A 24901-nucleotide genomic window follows, 5' to 3' on the forward strand; every position below is an offset into this window, starting at 1 on the left:
AACCATGCAAGACAGACTATCCATAGAAAATAATATCAAAGGTTTTGCTCTCTTCTTCATAATATGTTGTCTATGATATTGGGTTGAATATAGGCTTACACTGTAACAAATTGCTATACACTTACAGCAAAAAATGTACAGTTAGCTACTGTAATTCTATATTATAGTACTGTAAAGAGCAATGCATTAAGGGGGGTTCAATGGCATTCAGCTACACTGCTGTAAAATTACAGCAATTTCTGTGATTTTACAATACAATTTTACAGTTAAGTGCTGTATTACCTGTTTTGCTTACTGGGAATTATGGTGCATCGTGGAAAAATGTGTGCGGGGAGAGAATCTCTGGCTTATTAACATATTTTGAGGCATGCCTTGTAAGAGGCTATATTTGTTGCACCCGTTAGTAAGAAATGCTGTACCCCACAGAATACATTACCATACCGTACTTTTGGAATCTAAAAACCTTTTCTTATAAATATACAGTGCCTCTACAAGTGTAAGTGATATAAAACAACAAATAATCATTGGTATGTTGTAATACATAATTACATACGCTGTTAGCAATTTCTGTAATTTTATTACACTACATTATAACAAAAAAAGTACTGTATTTCTGCTTTCTGAGTATTTACTGAAGTGTTCTGTAAATGATGGTGCATTGTGGGAAAATGTTGTGGGTGGGGAAAGAATCGCTGACTCATGAACATATTTTGAGGCGTGCCATGTAAGGGGCAATATTTGTTGGACCCTTTAGAGAGAATGCTGTACCAATTGAACTGATTTGTGGTAGTAGTACCACATAATTTAATATTTCAATGGGGACTAATCATGGTGGCAGCAAGTCTTAAGCTTTTGCTGGTTGAGCAATTTGCCATGTCCTACTGGTCTGTTTTACCTTGTAATCATGGCAAGTTTGGAAGTATTTGTTTAGGCCTCCAGAAGTGCAAGAAGACATAGAACACAAAATATTCATAAATATGTCGTAATATACAAATTCCGTAGCAGCCATCTTACTTGCACCAATGCCATTGAATTACAGTAAAACGCTTTAAAATACCAATATTGCAATTACAGTAGCATTTACGTTCTTACAGTATAGTAGGCTAATTTTACAGTATTGTACTCTGTCATTGCTCTGATATCACAATAATTTACAGGAAGCTGGTGGCAAGTTACTTTGAATAGTACAGTTAAATACTTACTAGCCAGAGATGGGCGAAGACATATCAAAAGGTATACTTACTATAAAATATAAAATACCTTGAAGACCGATGCCTCCTTAACTAAAACAACATCCCAGTAACCATTACAGAAACCTTTTACTCTATCAGCTGCCTGATACACAATGCATGAATGAGTCACTGTGCAGCCTAGTCACCACATCCCCATCACCAGCAAGACGCAGCAGCATGGCTCTTTAACCCAGGCTATTAACGTAACAGCGCTACACAGTCAGTCTGCCATAAATCAATCCTCTCGATTTGATACAATTGTCAAAATGGGAGAAATACATCGAATCGTTTTCCATGACACGCTTCTCCTTGGGTTAATGTCTGTAACACAGTGAGTCGAGCCGCGAGCCCCACATCTAGCCGACTGCTGGGTCCACGCAGTCAGACAGTGCGTGTGCGTGTCTGTGAACGCGTGTTACCTACCTGTCTCCAGGTGGAGAGAGAGACGCGACTCAGTGATGTAGGGCGTATCGCTCTTGGACCGGACTCTCCGGATCGGCCGACGGTCTATCTCATTCTCCGTTGACGCCGCCATTTAGGTATCCTTGGCCGGGCAACGTCCTTCCACTAGCGACCAACTGAACTGCGCGAGACGAGACTCATGCACGGGCAGACCGTGTAGGTAGGTGATGCGGGCGATGTGAAATGGAGATGACGGGGGAGAGAGAGAGCGAGAGAGAGAGAGAGAGCGAGAGAGAGAGATGTTCCACTGTAATAGTGAAGGTGTAAACTTAGCAGTAGAAAATCTTAACAGTATATTTGACCTCTCAGCTTCCCTATCAAATCTAAAAATCTCAAATAGAAAACCGAAGAAAATGAACAACAATGACAAATGGTTTGATGAAGAATGCAAAAATCTAAGAAAGAAATTGAGAAACCTGTCCAACCAAAAACATAGAGACCCGGAAAACCGGAGTCTACGCCTTCACTATGGTGAATCACTAAAACAATACAGAAATAGAGTACGGAAAAGGGAACAGCACGTCAGAAATCAGCTCAATGTAGTTGAAGAATCCATAGACTTTAACCACTTCTTGGAAAATTGGAAAACACTAAACAAACAACAACATGAAGAATTATCTATCCAAAATGGAGATGTATGGGTAAACCACTTCTCCAATCTTTTTGGCTCTATAACAAAGAACAAACCGCAAAAACATATACATGATCAAATACAAATCTTAGAATCAACTGTTAAAGACTACCAGAACCCACTGGATTCTCCAATTACCTTGAATGAGCTACAGGACAAAATAAAAACCCTCCAACCCAAAAAGGCATGTGGTGTTGATGGTATCCTCAATGAAATGACAAATATACAGACAACAAATTCCAATTGGCTATACTAAAACTCATTAACATCATCCTTAGCTCTGGCATCTTCCCCAATATTTGGAACCAAGGACTGATCACCCCAATCCACAAAAGTGGAGACAAATTTGACCCCAATAACTACCATGGGATATGTGTCAACAGCAACCTGTAACGCTCGTCGTGGGTGGAAGAAGAGGAGGACCAATGCGCAGCATGGTAAGTGTCCATATTGTTTTAATAAGAATACTGAACACTGAACAAAAACAGTAAAACAACAAAAAGAACAGTCCTGAACAGTGAAGCAAAACACAGAACAGAAAATATTCACCCACACCACACGGTGGGAAAAGGCTACCTAAGTATGATTCTCAATCGGAGACAACGAACGACACCTGCCTCTGATTGAGAACCATACCAGGCCAAAAACAAAACCACAACATAGAAAAATGAACATAGACTACCCACCCAACTCACGCCCTGACCATACTAAAACAAAGACATAACAAAAAAACTAAGGTCAGAACGTGACACAACCTTGGGAAAATCCTCTGTATTATCATTAACAGCAGACTCGTACATTTCCTCAGTGAAAACGGTGTACAAAGTCTTCTCATGCTTTGTTGATTTCATAAAAGCCTTCAACTCAATTTGGCATGAGGGTCTGCTATACAAATTGATGGAAAGTGGTGTTGGGGGAAAAACATACGACATTATCAAATCCATGTACACAAACAACAAGTGTGCGGTTAAAATAGGCAAAAAACACACATTTCTTCCCACAGGGCCGTGGGGTGAGACAGGGATGCAGCTTAAGCCCCACCCTCATCAACATATATATCAACAAATTGGCGTGGGCACTAGAAAAGTCTGCAGCACCCGGCCTCACCCTACTAGAATCTGAAGTCAAATGTCTACTGTTTGCTGATGATCTGGTGCTTCTGTCACCAACCAAGTAGGGCCTACAGCAGCACCTAGATATTCTTCACAGATTCTGCCAGACCTAGGCCCTGACAGTAAATCTCAGTAAGACCAAAATAATGGTGTTCCTTAAAAGGTCCAGTCACCAGGACCACAAATACAAATTCCATCTAGACACCGTTGCCCTAGAGCACACAAACAACTATACATACCTTGGCCTAAACATCACGCCACAGGTAACTTCCACAACCTGAGAGACAAGGCAAAAAGGACATTCTATGCCATCAAAAGGAACATAACAACATACCAATTAGGATCTGGCTAAAAATACTTGAATCAGTTATAGAACCCATTGCCCTTTATGGTTGTGAGGTCTGGGGTCCGCTCACCAACCAAGAATTCACAAAATGGACAAACACCAAATTGAGACTCTGCATGCAGAATTCTGCAAAAATATCCTCTGTGTACAACGCAGAACACCGAATAATGCATGCAAAGCAGAATTAGGCCAATAACCGCTAATTATCAAAATCCAGAAAAGAGCCATTAAATTCTACAACCACCGAAAAGGAAGTGATCCCCAAACCTTCCATAACAAAGCCATCCCCTACAGAAAGATGAACCTGGAGAAGAGTCCCCTAATCAAGCTGGTCCTGGGGCTCTGTTCCCAAACACAAACACACCCTACAGAGCCCCAGGACAGCAACACAATTAGACCCAACCAAATAATGAGAAAACAAAAAGATAATTACTTGATACATTGGACAGAATTAACAAAAAAACAGAGCAAACTAGAATGCTATTTGGCCCTAAACAGAGTACACAGTGACAGAATACCTGACCACTGTGACTGACCCAAACCTAAGGAAAGCTTTGACTATGTACAGACTCAGTGAGCATAGCCTTGCTATTGAGAAAGGCTGCCGTAGGCAGACCTGGCTCTCAAGAGAAGACCCTGTCTATATGCACACTGGCCACAAATTGAGGTGGAAACTGAGCTGCACTTCCTAACCTCCTGCCAAATGTATGACCATATTAGAGACACATATTTCCCTCAGATTACACACACTCACAAATAATTTGAAAACAAATCAAATTTGGATAAACTTCCATATCTATCAGGTAAAACATCACAGTGTACCATCAAAGCAGCAAGATGTCTGACCTGTGTCTGACCTTGCAGCCCGAGGAAACTGCCTTACACCACTGACACACACACAGACTTTCCCTGTCTGCAACAGCACAGAATAACTCACAGTTGCTATTGTGAGAATACCTGCCCATTCCCCAGAGAGTAAATCAGTAGGCTATAATTGGAGATGATATCTGGAGACTGTCTGGCCCTTACTTTCAGTTAGGCTAGGGTTAAGTAGGCTATCTGTCTCCTTCATCATGGCTGACTCCATAGCCTACATGGCAGATATTTATAATGGTTGTCAAGAGTTCGCTGCAGCTAGCGACTGGAACGAGCTGCAACAAACACTCAAACAGGACAGTTTTATCTCAATCTCTTCATTCAAAGACTCAATCATGGACACTCTTACTGACAATTGTGGCTGCATTGTGTGATGTATTGTTGTCTCTACCTTCTTGACTTTTGTGCTGTTGACTGTGCCCAATAATGTTTGTACCATGTTTTGTGCTGCGACCATGTTGTGTTCCTACCATGTTGTTGTATGCTGTGTTGCTGCCTTGCTATGTTGTTGTCTTAGGTCCCTCTTTATGTAGCGTTGTGTTCTCTCTCTTGTTGTGATGTGTTTTGTCCTATATTTATATTGTTTTAGTTTTTTAAAATCCCGTGCCCCTGTCCCCGCAGGAGGCCTTTTGCCTGTTGGTAGGCCGTCATTGTAAATAAGAATTTGTTCTTTACTGACTTGCCTAGTTAAATAGGCAAATACATTTTTTTTTTAAATAAGAGATCAGTAAGCCAATACCCATCTGCATGTACCATCACCATTTGAAAGCTGCTATTCTCCAACTCTTCTCTCTCTTTTGGGAAGCAAGCTCACCCCATCTAGTGGATGATATCATCAGAATACACAGAATGGAACTAGAATGGGGCATTTATACACAAGAACAAGCACATTGTCATTTTACAGCACATTTGTCCATTTGTCACTGATACTCTCTTAGAAAAAAAGGTTTCAAAAGGGTTCTTTGGCTGTCGCCACAGGAGAACCCTTTTTGGTTCAAGGTATATTCCTTTTGGGTTCTATGTAGAACCCTCTGTGGAAAGGGTTCTACATGGAACCCAAATGGGTTCTTTCTACCTGGAACCAAAAACAGTTATTGTAAGGGTTCCTCTATGGGGACAGAACCCATTTTTTCTAAGAGTGTAGATTCATCCCATTTATACTATTAATGTATAGGCAGATAGCATATCTAGACTAGTGTATCTAACTCCCATAATGTAGGGTAGAGTTAGGGAGGCTAACTGAGAATAAGGGCCAGACAGGCTAATATAATACACTAAGCTGAAGGAGGATCTCCAAAAAATTGCAAAAATCTTCATTTTAGGCTCAATATTCTACTGTGTTTTGTATTATTATTATTTATTTTTTTACCCATAATGTTCATTACCTTGACATTCCAAATGACCATTCAATAAAGCGCTGATTGATTATTTCTACCAGGGTTCATTGGGTTGGCCAAAGAAACAGAGCACTATTTACATTTGCTAAATAAAAATATCCAGCCCTATAAAAAGGGACCCCCGGCCCGTCTAAAAGTAAATCATACCATATCTATCAATCACAATGCCCAGAGGATGTCAAGGCATTGCAAGAGAGGAGACAGCAGGAGGCATTAGACAGGCTGGGTAACCTACATGACCTAACCACCCCCCTCCCGGATCTTCCTCCCGACCAACCCCTGGTAGTGTAGAGATGTTAAAGTCTGCTTAGATTAAAGATGGGCTTTTAACTAAAACTGTTACGACTTTTACTTTTAATTAGGCTATTAGATGGTTGATAAGAATTTTAGGCAGTAGAGTTAATAATAGATAAGTAGGTCTATATATAATAATAGCTTAATCTGTCAGTGATAGATAAACATTGAATCATTGTCACTGGATTCCAACCATTGTAAACGGCAAATCATTCATTCATAAACGTTTACTGTAGCTATAACATTGCACAACATTGACAGACAACTAGAAAAGAGAATATACACAGCAATATAAATATGTAGCATATTAGTTTAAAAGCAGGATATTATTTTAGTATCAAAAGAAGCGCTTCATCCTTTTACATGCCCCTGACCCGTTTATATTCCTCTGTGTTTTGTATTATTGTTTTTTTTCTTCAGGTTTTTGCATTTGGAATGGCACGGTTATTTTGGGAGATTTAGCTGTCATATTGCAAATTATATAAAGCATTTGTAGGCCAATTTTGTATCTGTATAATTAAGCAATAAGGCAAGAGGTGGTGCGTTATATGACCAATATACCACGGCTAAGAGCTGTTCTTAGGCACAATGCATTGCAGAGTGCCTGGACACAGCCCCTAGCAGTGGTATATTGTCCATATATCGCAAACCCCCGAGGTGCCTGATTGTTATTTTAAACTGGTTACCAACGTAATTAGAACAGTAAAAATACATGTTTTGTCATACCTGTGGTAAACATAGGGTGACAGTGAGCAATTGACAGTGATCCATTTCAAACCCAGTCCGCAGGAGAGCCACTCCGGACCATGAGGCACAAGAGACGTGTCAGGGGTGGACCCACCTGTCTTAATCAATGAGAGAAGATTTGAAATAGACAAGATGGCGGCGTACACATTGTTGGATTACTTCATTAATAACGGAGCACTTTCTACATCCAGGCACGCCACCTGCAACTGGACACGGACATTTTAGAAGAAACATGTTTGGCCAAGTCGAGAATGACGATAGTATCGTCCATACCAGGCATTTGAAAAATCTCTGGCAACTATTTGTATAGATAAACCTGTAACTCCCAGTAAAGAATAACAAAAATCGTTTCTCACATGATCTGTTTTAACAATCTTTAGCTAAGGGAGGCCGTGTCCTCACTCACACTCCAGTACAGTAGGTGGCGGCGATGTATGCACCTAGTTGATGCGATCCACCAATACAATTTTAAAATGTTTAGCACCTCAGAGGATTGTATAGTGTCTGTGGATAAAGTTGTGTGTGTCAACTGTAGGGATGCTCATGTTGCTGGGGATCGGAAGTGTCCGGTGCGAGATAGGCAGGTTGAAGAGCCCTCCCATGCCGTTGGCATGGTGCAGGAGCAGATAGGGGCAAAGTAGTGAGTGTAGGTGGCAGCTGCAGAGAAGTACCTGGGAGTACAAGATTGAACAGCAAAATAGTTAACGGGGGTGTAATTCTTATGAAATAGTGGTATATTGATGGTACAATTTTTTCCGTTTAGAAACAGGAATAATGAAGATCATTCAATGTAGGTAGGCCATGACTGGCCTCACACTTCAATACAGTAGGTGGCGGTGTATGCACCTGAAAGTTGGATGCGATCTGCCAACTCAATCCCAAAGGAGAAGAAGAGGAAGACATTTAAAATTACACACACCTCTTAACTAAACAGCTGAAACAGGGTAAGGAAGGACTTGGAGAAATTCAACATGCAAAATGTGTCAGATTAAATCTATCTGAAAGTTAATGGTATTTAATCAGGGCATATTCATGTTGTATGGCAATGCTTCTTTGGATATGCGAAACATACATGCTGATAGTCGCTTGAAGAATATCAACAAGTTTAACGTTAGCTAGCTAACAGCTAAACTTGAGTTGCATTCCATAGATAGCTATCTGTCGTATTTAGAGCTCACCTCGAGTACCATCTTTGCTTGCAAGTTGCATGAACAACAAATAGTCTCGAAAACCCGACCCTGTTGCCTAGGGTCGATTTTTGAGTCTAAAAGACTAACGACCCCCTTTACGCCCTTAAATGCACAAGGGTCAAAGAAAACCAGATAGCGAGCTACATTAGCTTGCTATGAATATTTACCCTTTGACGAGCCAGCGAGGTCTGCGCATGTCAGCAACGTTTCCAAGTTGTTACAGCAAGCAAGATCTCCAGGTACAATAGCTAGTTGGTTAGGTGACAACTCAGTGTGGTGTTTTGTTACAATAACCCCCTGCTTTCTTGATCTATGAGGTAGTAACGTGCCCAAAGTAGTTGTTCCTCTGTGGTAATTGAGTTCACTGTCATTTGCTGTGTCAACATCAATATGAGTTCTGTTGGCTGTAGGTTTCTGTTGAGACATTACTTGAATTTGTTTTGTGTATCCTTCATATTCTTCAAGTTTAAAGTTGTATTAGTCATACGTACAGGATACACGTGGTATACGCCGTCCAATGAAGTGCTTACTTGCAAGTTCCTTCTCCACTTTGCAACAACAATAAGAAATAATAGAAGATAAGAATATGAACATGAAGTAAATGGTTCAGTAGAATAGTTTAGCATAAGTATAATACAGGAGGGCACAATTTATACTCAAATATTTACATGTGTTTTGGGGAATTGGGGGACAAGTGTTTAAATGGTGCATTATTTAGCAATCGTAAGAGTCTGGTAGCAGCAGTTGTGATGTGTGTGTGTGTAGCATGAATGTGTGGCTGTGCGTGTGTGTGTGTGCTAAGGTTTGGAGAATCAGAGCTGGTGGTCCAGTCAAGTTCAAATGTTCAGCAGTCTTTATGGCTTGTAGAGAAAAACCCTCTCTGAGCCTGTTGGTGTCAGACCTCATGCTCTGATACGGTCTGCCTGACGGTAAGGGAGTGAGCAGCTGGGGTTTGTGGGGCCCTTGATGATGCTGCGGGTCTTCCTCAGGCACCATTATGAGTAGATGTCCTGGATGGGTGGGAGCATGCTCTTTGTGATGTTCTGGGCTGTCTTCACCACCCTATGGAGGGCATTGTGGTTGTGGACGGAGCAATTTCTGAACCAGGCCGTGAAGCAACCGGTCAGGATGCTCTCGATGGTGCTGCGGTAGTATTTGGAGAGGAAATTTCTTCAGCAGCGTTATGAAGTAGATACGCTGTTGTGCCCTCTTGACGAGTGGTGGTGGTGTTGGTCGATGTCAAGTCCTCGGTGATGTGGATGGCGAGGAACTTTAAACTACTGACTCTCTACTGCAGTTCTGTTGATGTGAATTGGGGCATGTTCCCTCTTTGGCTTCCTGAAGTCAACAATCAACTCCTTTTGTTTTTCTGACGTTGAGGAAGAGGTGGTTGTCCTGGCACCACATGCCAGTTCACTTACCTCCTCCCTATTGGCAGATTTTTTTTGTTGGTTATCAGGCATACAACCGTGGTGTCGTCAGCAAATTTGGAGTTGGTGTCGTGCCACGCAGTCATGGGTTAACAGGGAGTACAGCAGAGGGCTGAGGACACACCCCTGTGGGGCCCTGTGTTAAGAGTCAGTGTGGAGGAGGTGTTATTGCCAATCCAGCCTGTGGTCTACACATCAGGAAGTCCAGGATCCAGTTGCAGGTGCAAAAGGTGGTGTCCAGAGCCAGGGCTTTGAACTTGGTGTTGAGCTTGGAGGGAACAATAGTGTTGAATGCTGAACGAATACAATTAATAGTATTCTCACATAGGTGTTATTATTGTCCAGATGTGATACGGTCGTGTGAATAGCGATCTAAATGGCATCTTCATTGGATCTGTTGGAGCGGTAGGCAAATTGGAGTGGGTCCTGTGTACCTGGCGTGCTGACCTTAATGTGGGTCAAGACCAGCCTCTCCAAGCACTTAATGATGACAGTGGTAAGTGCAATGGGGCGATTAGTCATTTGGGCATGTCACCCTTGTTTTGCTTAGGCACTGGGACAATGGTTGTGTCCTTGAAGAAGGTGGGGACTACAGTCTGGGACAGGGACATGTTGTAGATGTCCGAGAAGATACCATCTGGTTCGGCGGTTTTGAGAGTTTTCCTCATGTCAGCATCGGCGAGTGAACACACATCTGGAGCAATGAGAGAAGCGAGCATAGAATGAGTTAATCATGTCTGGGAGGGAGGCTTCTGTAGGAACCACTCAGCTGGATTTGCCTTTGTAGTTTGATAGTCTGTAGTCCACGAGTTTGAGTTATCAAACATCAAAGATTTTAGAGTTACAGTTCATATAAGGAAATCAGTCAATTTAAATATATTCATTAGGCCCTCATCTATAGGTTTCACATAATTGAGCTGGGGCACATCCATGGGTGGGCCTGAGAGGGCATAGGCCCACTTGGGAGCAAGGCCCAGCCGATTTATTTTCTTCCCACAAAGTGGCTGTATTAGACAGAAATACTGTCCGGGTGTCTGGTCTCAGACGAGTCCGCAGGTGAAGAAGCCGGATGTGGGGGTCCTGGGCTGGCGTGGTTACAGGTGGGTCCTGTATGTCATTTTCAATGTGTGGACATTTACAAGTGAAAGGGAATGAGAGAAATTGTGCAAGTGAACCAAGTTGTGATGCATGCTTTTCTAAAGGAAGAGCAGAGGGGAGAAGAACGGAAGAGAAAATAAAACGCTAGTTGGGAAGCACAGGGAAGGAATGGAAGCTGTACAGAACTCATCAGAGCTCTTTGACTTCTGGCAGAATTCTAAGATATCTGAGGGCAAACATTTAGTAGTGAATTGCATACAAGTGCAACTTCATCGCCTCATTTGCGCCGCAAAACAGAGACTATGGACTCCAGCTCCCGCCGTCTTCCGTTGTGCTATTTACAAACAAACGTGACTGGCTCAACTTTTCCGGGGAACTACGTACTGTAAGCGTCATAATGTTAAATATTGTGACCGATGAAATGAAGAACGTAGTCTGCTTTATCTCAAAACGAATTGCACAAGTTGACTGCAGGTATTAACTTAAAAACTTGAAAAACTTTAAAAAATGACTTTGACGTTATTGAAAAACTATCCTGTGGCTTTTTCAAAGTTACCCTGGAATACGGTTTAAGGTATACCACCCAAACCTATTAGCCATCAGGATACTAGGAAGAGGAGGCCATGTAGGCAGTCTTTTCAGCTTAGCTTGGAGTCCCCCTTTCCTTCCTCGTCACTGGCGCAGTATTCCCAATTTGGGATGCTGAGAGTAGTGTGTAGCTTCTGATTCATGATCCAGAAGTGTTTGTCGGTTTGAAGGAAATTATTGAACCAACATGGAGTAAACAAAGTAATAACAGAAAAACAGCCATTAATAAAAAGCGAAGTCGAGCAGGAACCGGTAAGACGCTCGCCCTCCTCAGGGCCGCCATCTTATCTTTTTCTTCTTGTTCCTTTTTCTTAGTTAACCCTGATGATTGTACGTCAGTTCACCAGCAGAGGCGTCACCTCTCATCTGTGTGCCCGATTTAAAGAGACCCAGAACAGACCGGTCATGGCCAGACCCAGCTCAGGTAGGACTGTGTTAGTCTAGTACACACACTTGTTTTTCTATCCTCGTGGGAACCTAAAATTGATTTCTATAAAAAAAATCTGAATTTCTCTAACCCCTACACTTAAACCCTAAAGCTAACCCTAAGCTAACCCCAATTCTGAACCCTAAACCTAACCTTAGCTTAAAATAGCCTTTGTCCTCATGGAGATGTGGGAAATGTCCAGTGGTGTTAAGTACTTCAGTAAAATACTGTACTACTTAAGTAGTCTTTTGCGGTATAAATAGTAAAGTAAAGATATTTTTGACAACTTTTACTTTTACTGATGTTGGCGTGTGCCCCTGGCTATTCTTCATTGAACAAAAACGAGAAAATTGTGCCGTCTGGTTTGTTTTAATATAAGGAATTTGAATTTATTTATACTTAGTTGAAGTCAGAAGTTTACATACACCTTAGCCAAATACATTTAAACTCAGTTTCACAATTCCTGACGTTTAAGCCTAGTAAACATTTCCTGGTCAGTTAGGATCACCACTTTATTTTAAGAATGTGAAATGTCAGAATAATAGTGGAGAGAATGATTGATTTATTTCAGCTTTTTTGTCTTTCATCACATTCCCAGTGGGTAAGAAGTTTACAGACTCAAAAAGGTATTTGGTAGCGTTGCCTTTAAATAGTTTAACTTTGATCAAACGTTTTGGGTAGCCTTCCACAAGCTTCCCACAATAAGTTGGGTGAATTTTGGCCCATTCCTCCTGACAGAGCTGGTGTAACTGGGTCAGGTTTGTAGGCCTCCTTGCTTGCACACACTTCAGTTCTCCCCACAAATGTTCTATAGGGTTGAGGGCAGGGCTTTGTGATGGCCACTCCAACACCTTGGCTTTGTTGTCCTTAAGCCAATTTGCCACAACTTTGGAAGTATGCTTGGGGTCATTGTCCATTTGGGAGACCCATTTGCGACCAAGCTTTAACTTCCTGACTGATGTCTTGAGATGTTGCTTCAATATATCCACATAATTTCCCCCCTCATGATGCCATCTATTTTGGTTTGTGCACCAGTCCCTCCTGCAGCAAAGCACCCCCCACAATATGATGCTGCCACCCCCGTGCTTCACGGTTGGGATGGTGTTCTTCGGCTTGCACGCCTCCCCCTTTCCCCTCCAAACATAACGATGGTCATTATGGCCAATTAGTTCTATTTTTGTTTCATCAGACCAGAGGACATTTCTCCAAAAACTACAATCTTTGTCCCCATGTGCAGTTACAAACCGTAGTCTGGCTTTTTTTATGGCGGTTTTGGAGCAGTGTCTTCTTCCTTGCTGAGCGGCCTTTCAGGTTATGTCAATATAGGACTCGTTTTACTGTGGATATAGATACTTTTGTACCTGTTCCCTCCAGCATCTTCACATGGTCCTTTGCTGTTGTTCTGGGATTGATTTGCACTTTTCACACCAAAATACATTCATCTCTAGGAGACAGAACGCATCTCCTTCCTGAGCGGTATGACGGCTGCGTGGTCCCATGGTGTTTGTACTTGCGTACTATTGTTTGTACAGATGAACGTGGTACCTTCAGGCGTTTGGAATTTGCTCCAAAGGTTGAACCAGACTTGTGGAGGTCTACAATTGTTTTTCTGAGGCCTTGACTGATTTCTTTTGATAATCCCATTATGTCAAGCAAAGAGGCATGGAGCTTGAAGGTAGACCTTGAAATGCATCCACAGGTACACCTCCAATTGACTCAAATGATGTCAATTAGCCTATCAGAAGCTTCTAAAGCCATGACATCATTTTCTGGAATTTTCCAAGCTGTTTAAAGGCACAGTCAACTTAGTGTATGTAAACTTCTGACCCACTGGAATTGTGATACTGTGAATTATAAGTGAAATAATCTGTCTGTAAACAATTGTTGGAAAAATTACTTGTCATGCACAAAGTAGATTTCTTAACCGACTTGCCAAAACTATAGTTTAACAAGAAATATGGAGTGGTTGAAAAACAAGTTTTAATAACTCCAACCTGTAAACTTCCGACTTCAACTTTAAGTATATTTGAGCATTTACTTTTGATACTTAAGTAGATTTGATACCAAATACTTTTACTCAAGTAGTATTTTACTGGGTGACTTTCACTGCTACTTGAGTAATGTTTTATTAAGGCATCTTTACTTTTACTCAAGTATGACAATTGGGTACTTTTTCCATCACTGAAGTTGTCTCCATGAGGGAGAATTTTCCTTATTTGACTAACATTGTGGGGACTTTTAGGAATTTCAGGGCCCCACAAGTATGGAAGAACAAGACCACGCACGCATGGTCTTCTGTGTTTGTTGCTGTATTTGTATGGGTGTTACTTTTTAGTCTTTTTTGTCCGTGTTTTCAGACCTAGCAGCGTTCCGAGAGGTGTTCTCGAAAGCCAAACACGTGGCCATCTTGACGGGAGCAGGGGTTAGTGCTGAGAGTGGGGTCCCAACCTTCAGAGGAGAAGGAGGCTTCTGGAGGAAATGGCAAGCCCAGGTAAACACCCCAAGAATGCATCCTAAATGGCACCCTGTTCCCTTTATAGTGCACTGCTCTTCCCCTTTGTCTCCCTTCACCCTCTCCTCCTCCTGTCCCGCCCCTCTCGCCTTGTTTCTCACTCCCCCTTTTCTCTATCACTCTGTTTTTCATCCTCACTTTGTCCCCCCCCCCCCCCCCCCCCCCCCAAATCAGGACCTGGCCACCCCTGGTGCGTTCAGTCAGAACCCATCCAGGGTATGGGAGTTCTACCACTACCGCAGGGAGGTGATGCTGACGAAGAGCCCCAACTCGGCTCATGTGGCCATAGCAGAGTGTGAGGCCAGGCTGCAGAAACAGGGGCGCCGCGTCACCGTCATCACACAGAACATCGATGAGCTACATCGCCGAGCCGGATCCACCAACATTTTGGAGATGCACGGTACTGTATCCATGGCTATGTCACCCATACTGACTTTCACTGTCCTGACTAGTTAGCTAGTAGATCCACGGTAATAATTCAATGGCACTTTCACTGTGTCTGTGTCCCAAATGGCACCCTATCCCCTGTGTAGTGCACTACTTTTGACCAAAGCCCTACATATGGTGTCATCTTCTAGTGCACTATAGGGAATAGGGATGCCATTTGGGCCGGAACATGTGTCTGACTAGCGAGTAGTGGTATTGGGGGACTCATGTTGTTATTAAAGTGTAGATTTAAAGAAGATTGTTGAAGGCCAGTTTCACTCCAGCGTGTAATAGTCGGTCCATCTTGGGTACTCAGACTGGGTTGTAGATATACCATACAAGCTTTCAGACTACGGATGTTCCCGAAAAAAAAAAATATATAGATATATAAATTTCGACCAAGTGATTGGTCGAAAGAACAGAGGGCGACTCTCGGTCGACCAAGATATATCTATATATAAATATATCTATATATATATCTATATAGATATAGATATATATATCTATATAGATATATATCTTGGTCGACCGAGAGTCGCCCTCTGTTCTTTCGACCAATCACTTGGTCGAAATGTTTAAACATATTTTTCCATATATAGAGCCACACCCTATGGGTTTGAATAGAAGCAACTACATATGCACTGAGATTGTGTGACGCTTTAAGCACACCTGTTTGATTAAATAATTAAGACACACAAATAACTCAGAGCACAATGGACACACTGTGTTAAAAAATAAATGAAAGCGAGTGCCTGTGTGACTGGCTCACGTTGTCTCGCTCTCCTCACTACGGCAGTAAAAAGTAGCCACCTTTTGCCTTAATGATAATTGTGCATGTGACTTGATGTGAATAATGATGAGAGCCCAGTAATTGTTACTTTGTTTCTAAAATCTCATTTGTTTCCATTTCTATAGTAGTGATCAAATGTCTGCCTTTTTAATATATCTGAATATTTTTGCATATACTGTAGCCAATGTTTCCATAACTGATCACATTTCTGTAGGATATAATTTAATGCCCATATGAATGAATATTTTAGGCCGTAGCCTAAAAAACATCCATGCGTGGTTTAATGAAAAGCAGCGAACAGACATTGTTTCACATTCTTTAATAAGCTCCATCTCGATGTATTGTACAAACCTCGTTTTGCTCGACAAAGTGCCATGTAAGCTCTCCTCTGTCTTTGTGACCAGGCTATATGAGCTGTGGTCATGTTTTATTTCCTACTCCCGCTCTGTGACCACAGGCAGTTTGTTTAACACCCGCTGTATGAGCTGTGGTCATGTTGGGGTTAACCACAAGAGCCCCATCTGTGCTGCCCTGGAGGGCAAAGGGTAAGTCAGTCAAACTCAGGTCAGCATTTCCTTGGTGTTGTTACATGTACATACTGTTACATATAGTAACAGTATTTATTGCCATCTTGCTCTCTCTCTAGTGCTCCAGACCCTAACACCAGTGATGCTCAGATCCCTCCTCATGACTTACCCAGGTGGGACCATGGCTTTTTGAATTAGAATACTTAGTAATAATAACTTAATAGGATATCTATGGGTGGGACAAACTCGCTTACATCTTGTTTATACAGCGGGTGGGTCGAATCCTGATTGGTTAAAACTGCATTCCAGCCGGTGTCTATTCCACCAGTTGCCAACGGCTAAAGTTATGACATTAAAATACCTATTTACTCTGTTCCATCTGACTGTGCAATCCACTCACTGTCTCATCAGCCCAGCCAGGCAATTTATAAACTTGAATCTCCACTATAAAAAGTATCTAGACTTTCTCACATTTCTTTTAGACTAACATTTTGTTTTCAACAGGAGATATTTGTATAAACCTTGCTGTCTGTCTCTCCGACATTTGCAACATTCTTTCAATATTCAAATTCGATCTTCTGCTGTCCCATAGTAATGAACGTGACCAGACAGGCAGGCAGCATTTGTTGGCCAGTCGAAATCATGAATCAGCTGGTATCATTTGTATGGATATATACAAACTAATTTCAATTAAACAAAGGTCAAACGAAACGCAGCTAATATGCAGTCTTTCCAGCTTCAGATTGAAGTGATTGTGTTACTGTAGCTGTGTTGTTGGCTAGCTACGGTGTCCTGACAAGTGAGCACATTTAGAACGAACGTCCATAGATACTGAACAAAAAGACTGAACAACAGGGTCGCATCTCTAGCAACCCTTGCTTTGTGTTGGGATTATATCTTGTAGAAGGATGAAGTAGTATGAATAAATTAATCAAAATAATGTTTTTAATTAAAATATGTCAATCATTATTTGAGTATGTTGGTAGCCCGTTGTATAAAAGTGATAATGCCCTCGAAAGCCGGTGTTTGGAGGATATATTGGCACAGTTTGCCACACCTGTGCCGATATATCCTCCAAACAGAGGCTTCTCTGGCATTATCACTTAATTAGAAATGTTATGATTTCTTGAGTTTGTTCTTATCTTCACTTTTTAGATGGCAGTTGATCACAATCATATGAATTGTTTTAGATCGTCATGTAGGAAACACGTTTAAGTGGTCTAACTGTGTCTGCGCCTCACCAGGTGTGAGCAGGGTGGCTGTAGTGGTCTGCTCAGGCCTAATGTGGTCTGGTTCGGGGAGACTCTGGACTCCGACATCCTGACTCGCGTTGAAGAGGAACTAGACCTCTGTGACCTCTGCCTAGTGGTGAGTGCGGGTGTGTGTGTCTGTCCATTCTGTCTTTGTGTCATTTTAATGCGTGATTTTAAAAAATGAGACCCTGAAGAGATTTCTCTACAATGTAAAATATATAATAATCACAAGATGATATGTGCGTCTTCCTCGTGTGTTTTAGGTAGGTACGTCCTCCATAGTGTACCCAGCAGCCATGTTTGCTCCCCAGGTGGCGGCTAGAGGAATACCTGTAGCTGAATTTAACATGGAGGAAACACCCGCCACCATGCGCTTCAGGTTATACACATACTGTAGTCCAGTTTCTCCTAGTCCTGGGGACCTTTAGCGGTGCTTTGTTTGCCTAACAATAACACACTTGAATCAACTAATCAATTCATCATCAAGCCTTGGCTAACTTGAATCAGGTGTGTTAGGGGGATAAAATGTGCACCACTTTTGGACCCCAGGACCACTATTGGGAAACATTGCTGTCACTTCATACTAATGATTCCCTATGGCATCCTTTAACACCTGTGTCTCTGTGTTGCAGGTTCCACTTCCAGGGCCCCTGTGGGACCACCCTGCCCCCTGCACTGGCACGCCACAACAATGAGCCCTGACTTCCCCTGGCTGAGCCATAGCGCAGTATACATAGACCAGACTCTAGTGCTGGATGGGTGTGCTCGGGTGTATTCATTAGGGCAAAACATTTAGCAACAGTTAACGTTTTGCAACACAAACAAGCCCTTATTGGACCATTTCAGGTTAGTCGCTCTTCGTTTCAGCCATCTGCTTCTGTTTGGTTCCTAAAGAATACACCCCAGTTTTGTGAATGTAATGTATGCTATAGAAAACAGACTGTGCTGACAATACCCCACACTCCATAGGCTACCACTCTGGATTTGTGTTATTGCATGAAATGACAACCATGTTAAAACAAATAAATCACAATTATGACATGTCGTCCGGTATCTCAAGCACAATGATTCCTTTTCCATTTGCCTTGGCATCTTCATCCAATATCAAAGCATTGTATCATGGTGGTCGTTGCATGTCAGATGGTACTTTTATCATATGTATAGATTATATATAAAATGTGGAAGGTTCATATCCGACCATAGATGCATTGTAAATGCTTTTTAAATCAGGTGTGTGCTGGCAGTAGAGGGCAGTGTTTAGCTCTCTTTGTGATTGTCTTTGTCTACAGATTCACTCCTACCTGCTGCATCTTATTGCCTGTTCATTGTAAAAGAGAATGTGTTCTCAGTAACCTACCTGATAATACATTAACTCTTATTGTCAGTTTGAGTGGTTCTGAAGCCTGGTTGTACTTTACTTCTGACTATTATATTTGTTCATTGGTGTGTCTGTGCCTTCAGGATGACTGGGTTAGGGATGGAGTAGGGGTTATGATAGCAACTACTCCATTTCTAGTGATGCTGTGTGTCAGTCTGTGTGTTATTGCAGAGGGTCATGTTTATGTTATCACATTTTATTAGACTGTTTTAAGGACTAAGGGAAATTCATTGAACAGAAATACCAGGTGCTGTTGCTTTTTTAAATCTGTCTTTCTGTGTTTTTTGCCTGCATGACATGTATGAGAGTGTGTGTGTCAAGCAGTCACCATGTGGGTGGGTGTGTGTTCATAGAACTGTCAGAGGAAATGTACACTACCGTTTAAAAGTTTGGGGTCACTTAGAAATATCATTGTTTTTGAAAGACGAGCACATTTATTTTATGTCCATTTTAAAATGACATCAAATTAATCAGAAATACAGTGTGGACGTTGTAAATGACTATTGTAGCTGGAAACGGCAGATTTTTTTTAATGACATATCTACTTAGGCGTACAGAGGCCCATTATCAGCAACCATCACTCCTGTGTTCCAATGGCACATTGTGTTAGCTAATCCAAGTGTATCATTTTAAAAGGCTAATTGATCATTAGAAAACCTTTTGCAATTATGTTAGCACAGCTGAACTGTTGTCCTGATTTAAAGACTCAATACAACTGGCCTTTTTTAGACTTGTTGAGTATCTGGAGCATCAGCATTTGTGTGTTCGATTACAAGCTCAAAATGGCCAGAAACAAAGACATTTCTTCTGAAACTCATCAGTCTATTTTTCTGAGAAATTAAGGCAATTCCGTGTGAGAAATTGCCAAGAAACTGAAGATCTCATACAACGCTGTGTCCTGCTCCCTTCACAGAACAGCGCAAACTGGCTCTAACCAGAATAGAAAGAGGAGTGGGAGGCCCCAGTACACAACTGAGCAAGAGGACAAGCACATTAGTGTCTAGTTTGAGAAACAGACGCCTCACAAGTCCTCAACTGGCAGCTTCATTAAATAGTACCCCCAAAACACCAGGCCACACTGGCCAAATTAAAATAAAATATTAAATGGACAAAATAACAGAAGAACTCTAGAAGGCCAGCATCCCAGAGTAGTTTGTAGGGCAAGGCAGCTCTAACAAACATTTCCAATCTCATTAATTGGACTCCAGGTTAGCTGACTCCTGACTCCAATTAGCTTTTGGAGATGTCATTAGCCTAGGGGTTCATATACCTTTCCCATGTTTACTTTAATAAATATTTGTTTGTTATTCTTATCTCCTTTATCTCCCTTTTTGTTACGGGTTATGAGCCATAAGTTGGTTGTGTGCTGCGTTCGAGAGGGCAACAATGGCTCGTTTTCAGGCCCCTACCCACGCTAGATACTCTTGCTCTTCTTGCTGTAGGAACATCGGTCCGAGGAGGTGAGTACAATCTGTTGTGTACCTCGGTGGGAGATTTGGGAAGGGTAGTGCTATTTGCTATCCAGAGCTATAGCCTTTCTTTTCCCCTGTTAGGCTGAGTGACATGTTCAACTTTGGAGTACGTTGGGCATGGTTATTTTATTTGTTTTTGTGTGGTGTCCGTGGACTGAGCAGTTGTCTCAGGGTCTGTTTCATGGCTTGGGAATGCTGGGGGATTTTTCCATGCCAGCGGGCAACAGTGTGTAATTACCCACTGCGAATCCGCACGAAGAATAGGGTAGAGTTATTGTATGTTTTGGGGAAGCTCCTTATGTATCATCTCCTGTGGTGCCCAGTGAGATTGGCGTTTCTCTTGTTGTGGTCTGGTCCGGTGTGCTCAGCAGAGGGGAAGAGCAAGATTATTTTTAGCAGTTACTTGTGACTATCGCGTGTAATGTAGACAAGTTCATTCGCGTTCCATCAGAGGAACTGTTAGAATGATGTACTAAAGATCAGCTGTTGAAGATGGCTGAACACTACAAGATCGAAATAGTTCTAAACATCTAAAAACATTGTTAGGCTGATATTGAAGGCCAATCTGATGGAGAGTGGTATACTCGACGTTACCACTAGGGCAGCCTCTGTCGAGGACTCGCAGTCTCCCTATGGAATACTGAAGTATAATTACAAGCATTTCATAAGTGTCAAAGGCTTTTATTGACAATTACATGAAGTTGATGCAAAGAGTCAATATTTGCAGTGTTGATCCTTCTTTTTCAAGACCTCTGCAATCCACCCTGGCATGCTGTCAATTAACTTCTGGGCCACATCCTGACTGATGGCAGCCCAGTTTTACATAATCAATACTTGGGAGTTTGTCAGAATTTGTGGGATTTTGTTTGCCCAACCACCTCTTGAGGATTGACCACAAGTTCTCAATGGGATTAATGTCTGGAGGGTCATACCCAAGAAGACTCGAGGCTGTAATCACTGCCAAAGGTGATTCAACAAAGTACTGAGTAAAGGGTCTGAAATCTTTAAATAAAACAATTTGTAAAAAATTCTAAAAACCTGTTTGTGCTTTGTCATTATGGGGTATTGTGTGTAAATTGATGAGCTAAAAAACAATTGAATCCATGTTTGAACAAGGCTGTAAGGTAATAAAATGTGGAAAAAGTCAAGGGATCTGAATACTACATATCTGTATATCAAAATCCAAACTGGTTTTGCAGCAGGCTTCTAAGAGAAGCACATCCAATGTTGAAAAGGGGGCTTTTTGCTGTTATACAGATTAATAAACACCATTTCTGGTGGATTGACAATGGAACCATGTTTAAAGTATGCTTTTTAACAATTCCAAAGTATAGGAACCAAGTGGCATACATTTTTAAGTGAAGTATCGGAGTCTCTGCGCAATTCCATTACCTTAGAATTGCCCAGAGAGCGAGAGAGATTTGAAGTGACAGGTCAGTCTCATGTATGTTTTGTTTAGAGGAGGTGGATAGAGGTGGAGCGCTAGAGAGAAGGGGAGAACAGGAGTGTGGCTGTGTGTTGTGCTCTGAGTGGAGAAAGAGTGGTGTGGGTGTCAACTTTAGGGCCCTAACACTATTCTCAAGCCACACTTTTGTGTGTGTGTGTGTGTGTCAAATATTAGGTTTGCAAATGGAGTGTGCATTTAGGGCAGCAGCTAACACAACACTAATTGCACTAACACTGTTTTGATACAAGTGGAGGGAAATTATACGCAAATTCCGCTAACAGTGTTTGGATACCAGTGGAGGAGGGAGATTAAATATACACTATATATAGAAAAGTATGTGGAAACTCCTTCATTTTGGTGGATTTGGCTACTTCAGCCACACCCATTGCTGACAGGTGTATAAAATCGAGCACACAAGCATGAAATCTCCATAGACAAAGATTGACAGTAGAATAGCCTTACTGAAAGCTCAGTGACTTTCAACATGGCACCATCATAGGATGCCATCTTTCCAACAACTCAGTTAGACAAATGTCTGTTCTGCTATAGCTGCCCGGTAAACTGTAAGTGCATTTATTGTGAAGTGGAAACATGTAGGATTCGGCTCAGCTGCGAAGTGATAGGTCACATAAACTCACGTGTCAAACCCAGAGGAACACTCCCTCCTCCATGCTTCACGGTGGGAACCACACGTGGAGATCATCTGGTCACCTACTCTGCGTCTCACAAAGACACTGCGGATGGAACCAAAATTAAAACATTTGGACTCATCAGACCGACGGACATATGTCCACCGGTCTAATGTCCAATGCTCATGTTTCTTGGCAAAAGCATTTCACTTCTTCTTGTTAGTGTCCTTTAGTAGTGGTTTATTTGCAGCAATTCGACCATGACATCCTGATTCATGCGGTCTCCTCTGAACAGTTGATGTTGAGATGTGTCTATTACTTGAACTCTGTGAAGCATTTATTTGGGCTGCAATTTCTGAGGCTGGTAACTCTAATGAACTTATCCTGTGCAGCAGAGGTAACTATGGGTCTTCCTTCCTATGGTGGTCCTCGTGAGACCCAGTTCCATCATAGCGCTTGATGGTTTTTGCGACTGCACTTGAAGAAACTTTCAACGTTCTTGGAATTTTCCAGATTGACTGACCTTCATGTCTTAATAAAGTAATGGACAGTCGTTTTTCTTTGCTTATTTTAGCTGTTCTCACCATAATAATTTACCTAATAGGGCTATCTTCTGTACACCACCCCTAACTTGTCACAACACAACTGATTGGCTCAAACGCATTAGGAAGGAGAGAAATTCCACAAATGAACTTTTAACAAGGCACACCTGTTAATTTAAATGCATTACAGGTGAGTACCTCTTGAAGCTGTTTGAGAGAATGCCAAAAGTGTGCAAAGCTGTCATCAAGGCAAAATGTGACTACTTTGAAGAAAGTATAAAATATATTTTGATTTTTGTTTAACACTTTTTTTTTTTGGTTACTACGTGATTCCATATGTTATTTCATAGTGTTGATGTCTTCATTAGTATTCTACAATGTAGAAAATATTCACTGTGGGGACGACGTCATCGATGCATTTATTAATGAAGCCGGTGACTGATATTGTAAACTCAATGTTATCGGATGAATCCTGGAACATATTCCAGTCTGTGCTAGGGAACGGTCCTGTAGCTTAGCATCCGCTTCATCGGACCACTTCTGTATTGAGCGCGTTACTGATACCTCCTGTTTGAGTTTTTGCTTATAATCAGGAAGCAGGAGGATAGAGTTATGGTCTGATTTGTCAAAGGGAGAGTGAGGGAAGGTCTTGTATGCATTTCTGTGTGTGGAGTAAAGGTAGAGTAGAGTTTTGTCGCCTTTAGTTGCACAGGTAACATGCTGGTAAAAATGAGGTAAAACAGATTTCAGGTTTTTGGACTGAGGTGTGTGTGTGTGTGTGTGTAACGTAAGGCAAGAAATAGACAGCACGTAAAGCAATACATAGACAGACGAGGTGGATGGAGAGAGAGGGCGTGTAGAAGAGATGCTGCTGTGTTGGTATATGTCATCTCCCCTTGTCTGGCCGTGACTGAGGTGTAAACCTGTCTCGCGGGTCCTCTCAGCCCCCACACACACACTAAGATTATATGATTATCCCCCTCCTCTTCCAGCTAGGGCTGGGCGATATATCAAACTATTTAGGATCACTCAAATGCATGTTTTAGCGTGATATTCCAAATGCCTTTATCGTACAAATCGAGTTTATTTATATTTTTCGGTTTTATGAGTGTTTATGTCCGCTTGTTCTCATGTTGTCTTTTCGGTCTCGTCTCCTTCGCTTGTTCTGTGCTGTGTGCACCTTACAAATTACACACACACACACACACACACATACACTAAGTCCCCCCTGCCTTTCACAACAACAAAGATGAGAAATCACTTCTTCCTCTCTGACAAGCAGTTTCAAATCGCTATTTGCATATGAGGTTTGGTCCAACAGAATCGCACACCAAAACACATTGAGACATTATTTTACTGTAATAGAGGAGAAGTTTACCTTTCTAACTTACCCTTTTTATCTCTCAACTCCACAAATTGTGCACAGAGCAGACAACGCTAAAACGGGAGTGTCAATGAAATGCCCTGATTGATTAATATGCAGCTATGTATTGTGACACGTTTGTTTACAAAGACATACAATTAGACTTTAATTCAACTTCTTCCCACTAATAAAAAGTGAAGTATTTGAAATAGCCTAATCGGTCTGCGTTAGCCTGCACAGAATATTAAGGTAGTAATTGCTTATTTGTATTATTACTGCTGCTAATGCATTAGGCTATAAAACTCCCTGAAATGCAAGGATTTATTTTGCAACCCGTCCGACAAACCCATCCATTATACATGGTTCTCTGTCTCGTGGACTTCCTCGGGGATGCTTTCAAATCAATCTTTTCTTGCTTCGCATTATCATCAAATTAATAGGTTGTTGTCATTGGTGCTATTGGAAAAAGGATAGCTTCAATATGTTTCAGTAAACCATTAGACAACACTTCAAAGATTAAATGAAGTGCCATCAAGTTTATGATCTATTCATTTTATTTTGGTGATTATTACATGTATTTTTCCTGTTATTGTGAACTGTAGGCTATAACAAGTTAAACTTTTCCTTTGAAAGCCTATCAGAAACCTCTTTGTAGGAGATTCTAGTAGGCTAATAAAAGCATGTTGTTCACTATGAGCATAAACCAGCCTATTATCTCTGAAGTTAATTTGT

The 24901-nt window shown here is 41.6% G+C and overlaps 2 protein-coding genes across 3 annotated transcripts in view; one reads left to right on the forward strand and one right to left on the reverse strand.

The window, feature by feature from the left end:
• The window catches only part of phactr1 (phosphatase and actin regulator 1), a 75459-nt gene extending 73585 nt beyond the window's left edge, over positions 1-1874 (reverse strand). Inside the window, exon 1 of the mRNA XM_021599614.2 lies at positions 1656-1874. Within this exon, the coding sequence (XP_021455289.2) occupies positions 1656-1767 (112 nt within the window). The 5' untranslated portion in view covers positions 1768-1874. The remainder of the gene's footprint in view (positions 1-1655) is intronic.
• Positions 1875-7914: 6040 nt separating this feature from the next.
• Positions 7915-18979, forward strand: LOC110521768 (NAD-dependent protein deacylase sirtuin-5, mitochondrial). 2 transcript variants are annotated; one of them, XM_036968987.1, is made up of 9 exons: positions 7915-8041; positions 11719-11827; positions 14188-14321; positions 14517-14742; positions 16016-16103; positions 16205-16258; positions 17330-17453; positions 17602-17717; positions 17971-18979. In XM_036968987.1, exons 2-9 carry the CDS (start codon positions 11728-11730, stop codon positions 18038-18040), a joined length of 912 nt encoding a protein of 303 aa, XP_036824882.1. In that variant the 5' UTR covers positions 7915-8041; positions 11719-11727; the 3' UTR covers positions 18041-18979. The 2 variants fall into 2 exon arrangements, with proteins under 2 accessions (XP_036824882.1, XP_036824881.1); XM_036968986.1 differs by lacking the exon at positions 7915-8041 and adding an exon at positions 8053-8526.
• Positions 18980-24901: the final 5922 nt, after the last annotated feature.

This window comes from Oncorhynchus mykiss, chromosome 30 (genome assembly GCF_013265735.2).
Source record: "Oncorhynchus mykiss isolate Arlee chromosome 30, USDA_OmykA_1.1, whole genome shotgun sequence".
Lineage (NCBI taxonomy): Eukaryota > Metazoa > Chordata > Actinopteri > Salmoniformes > Salmonidae > Oncorhynchus > Oncorhynchus mykiss.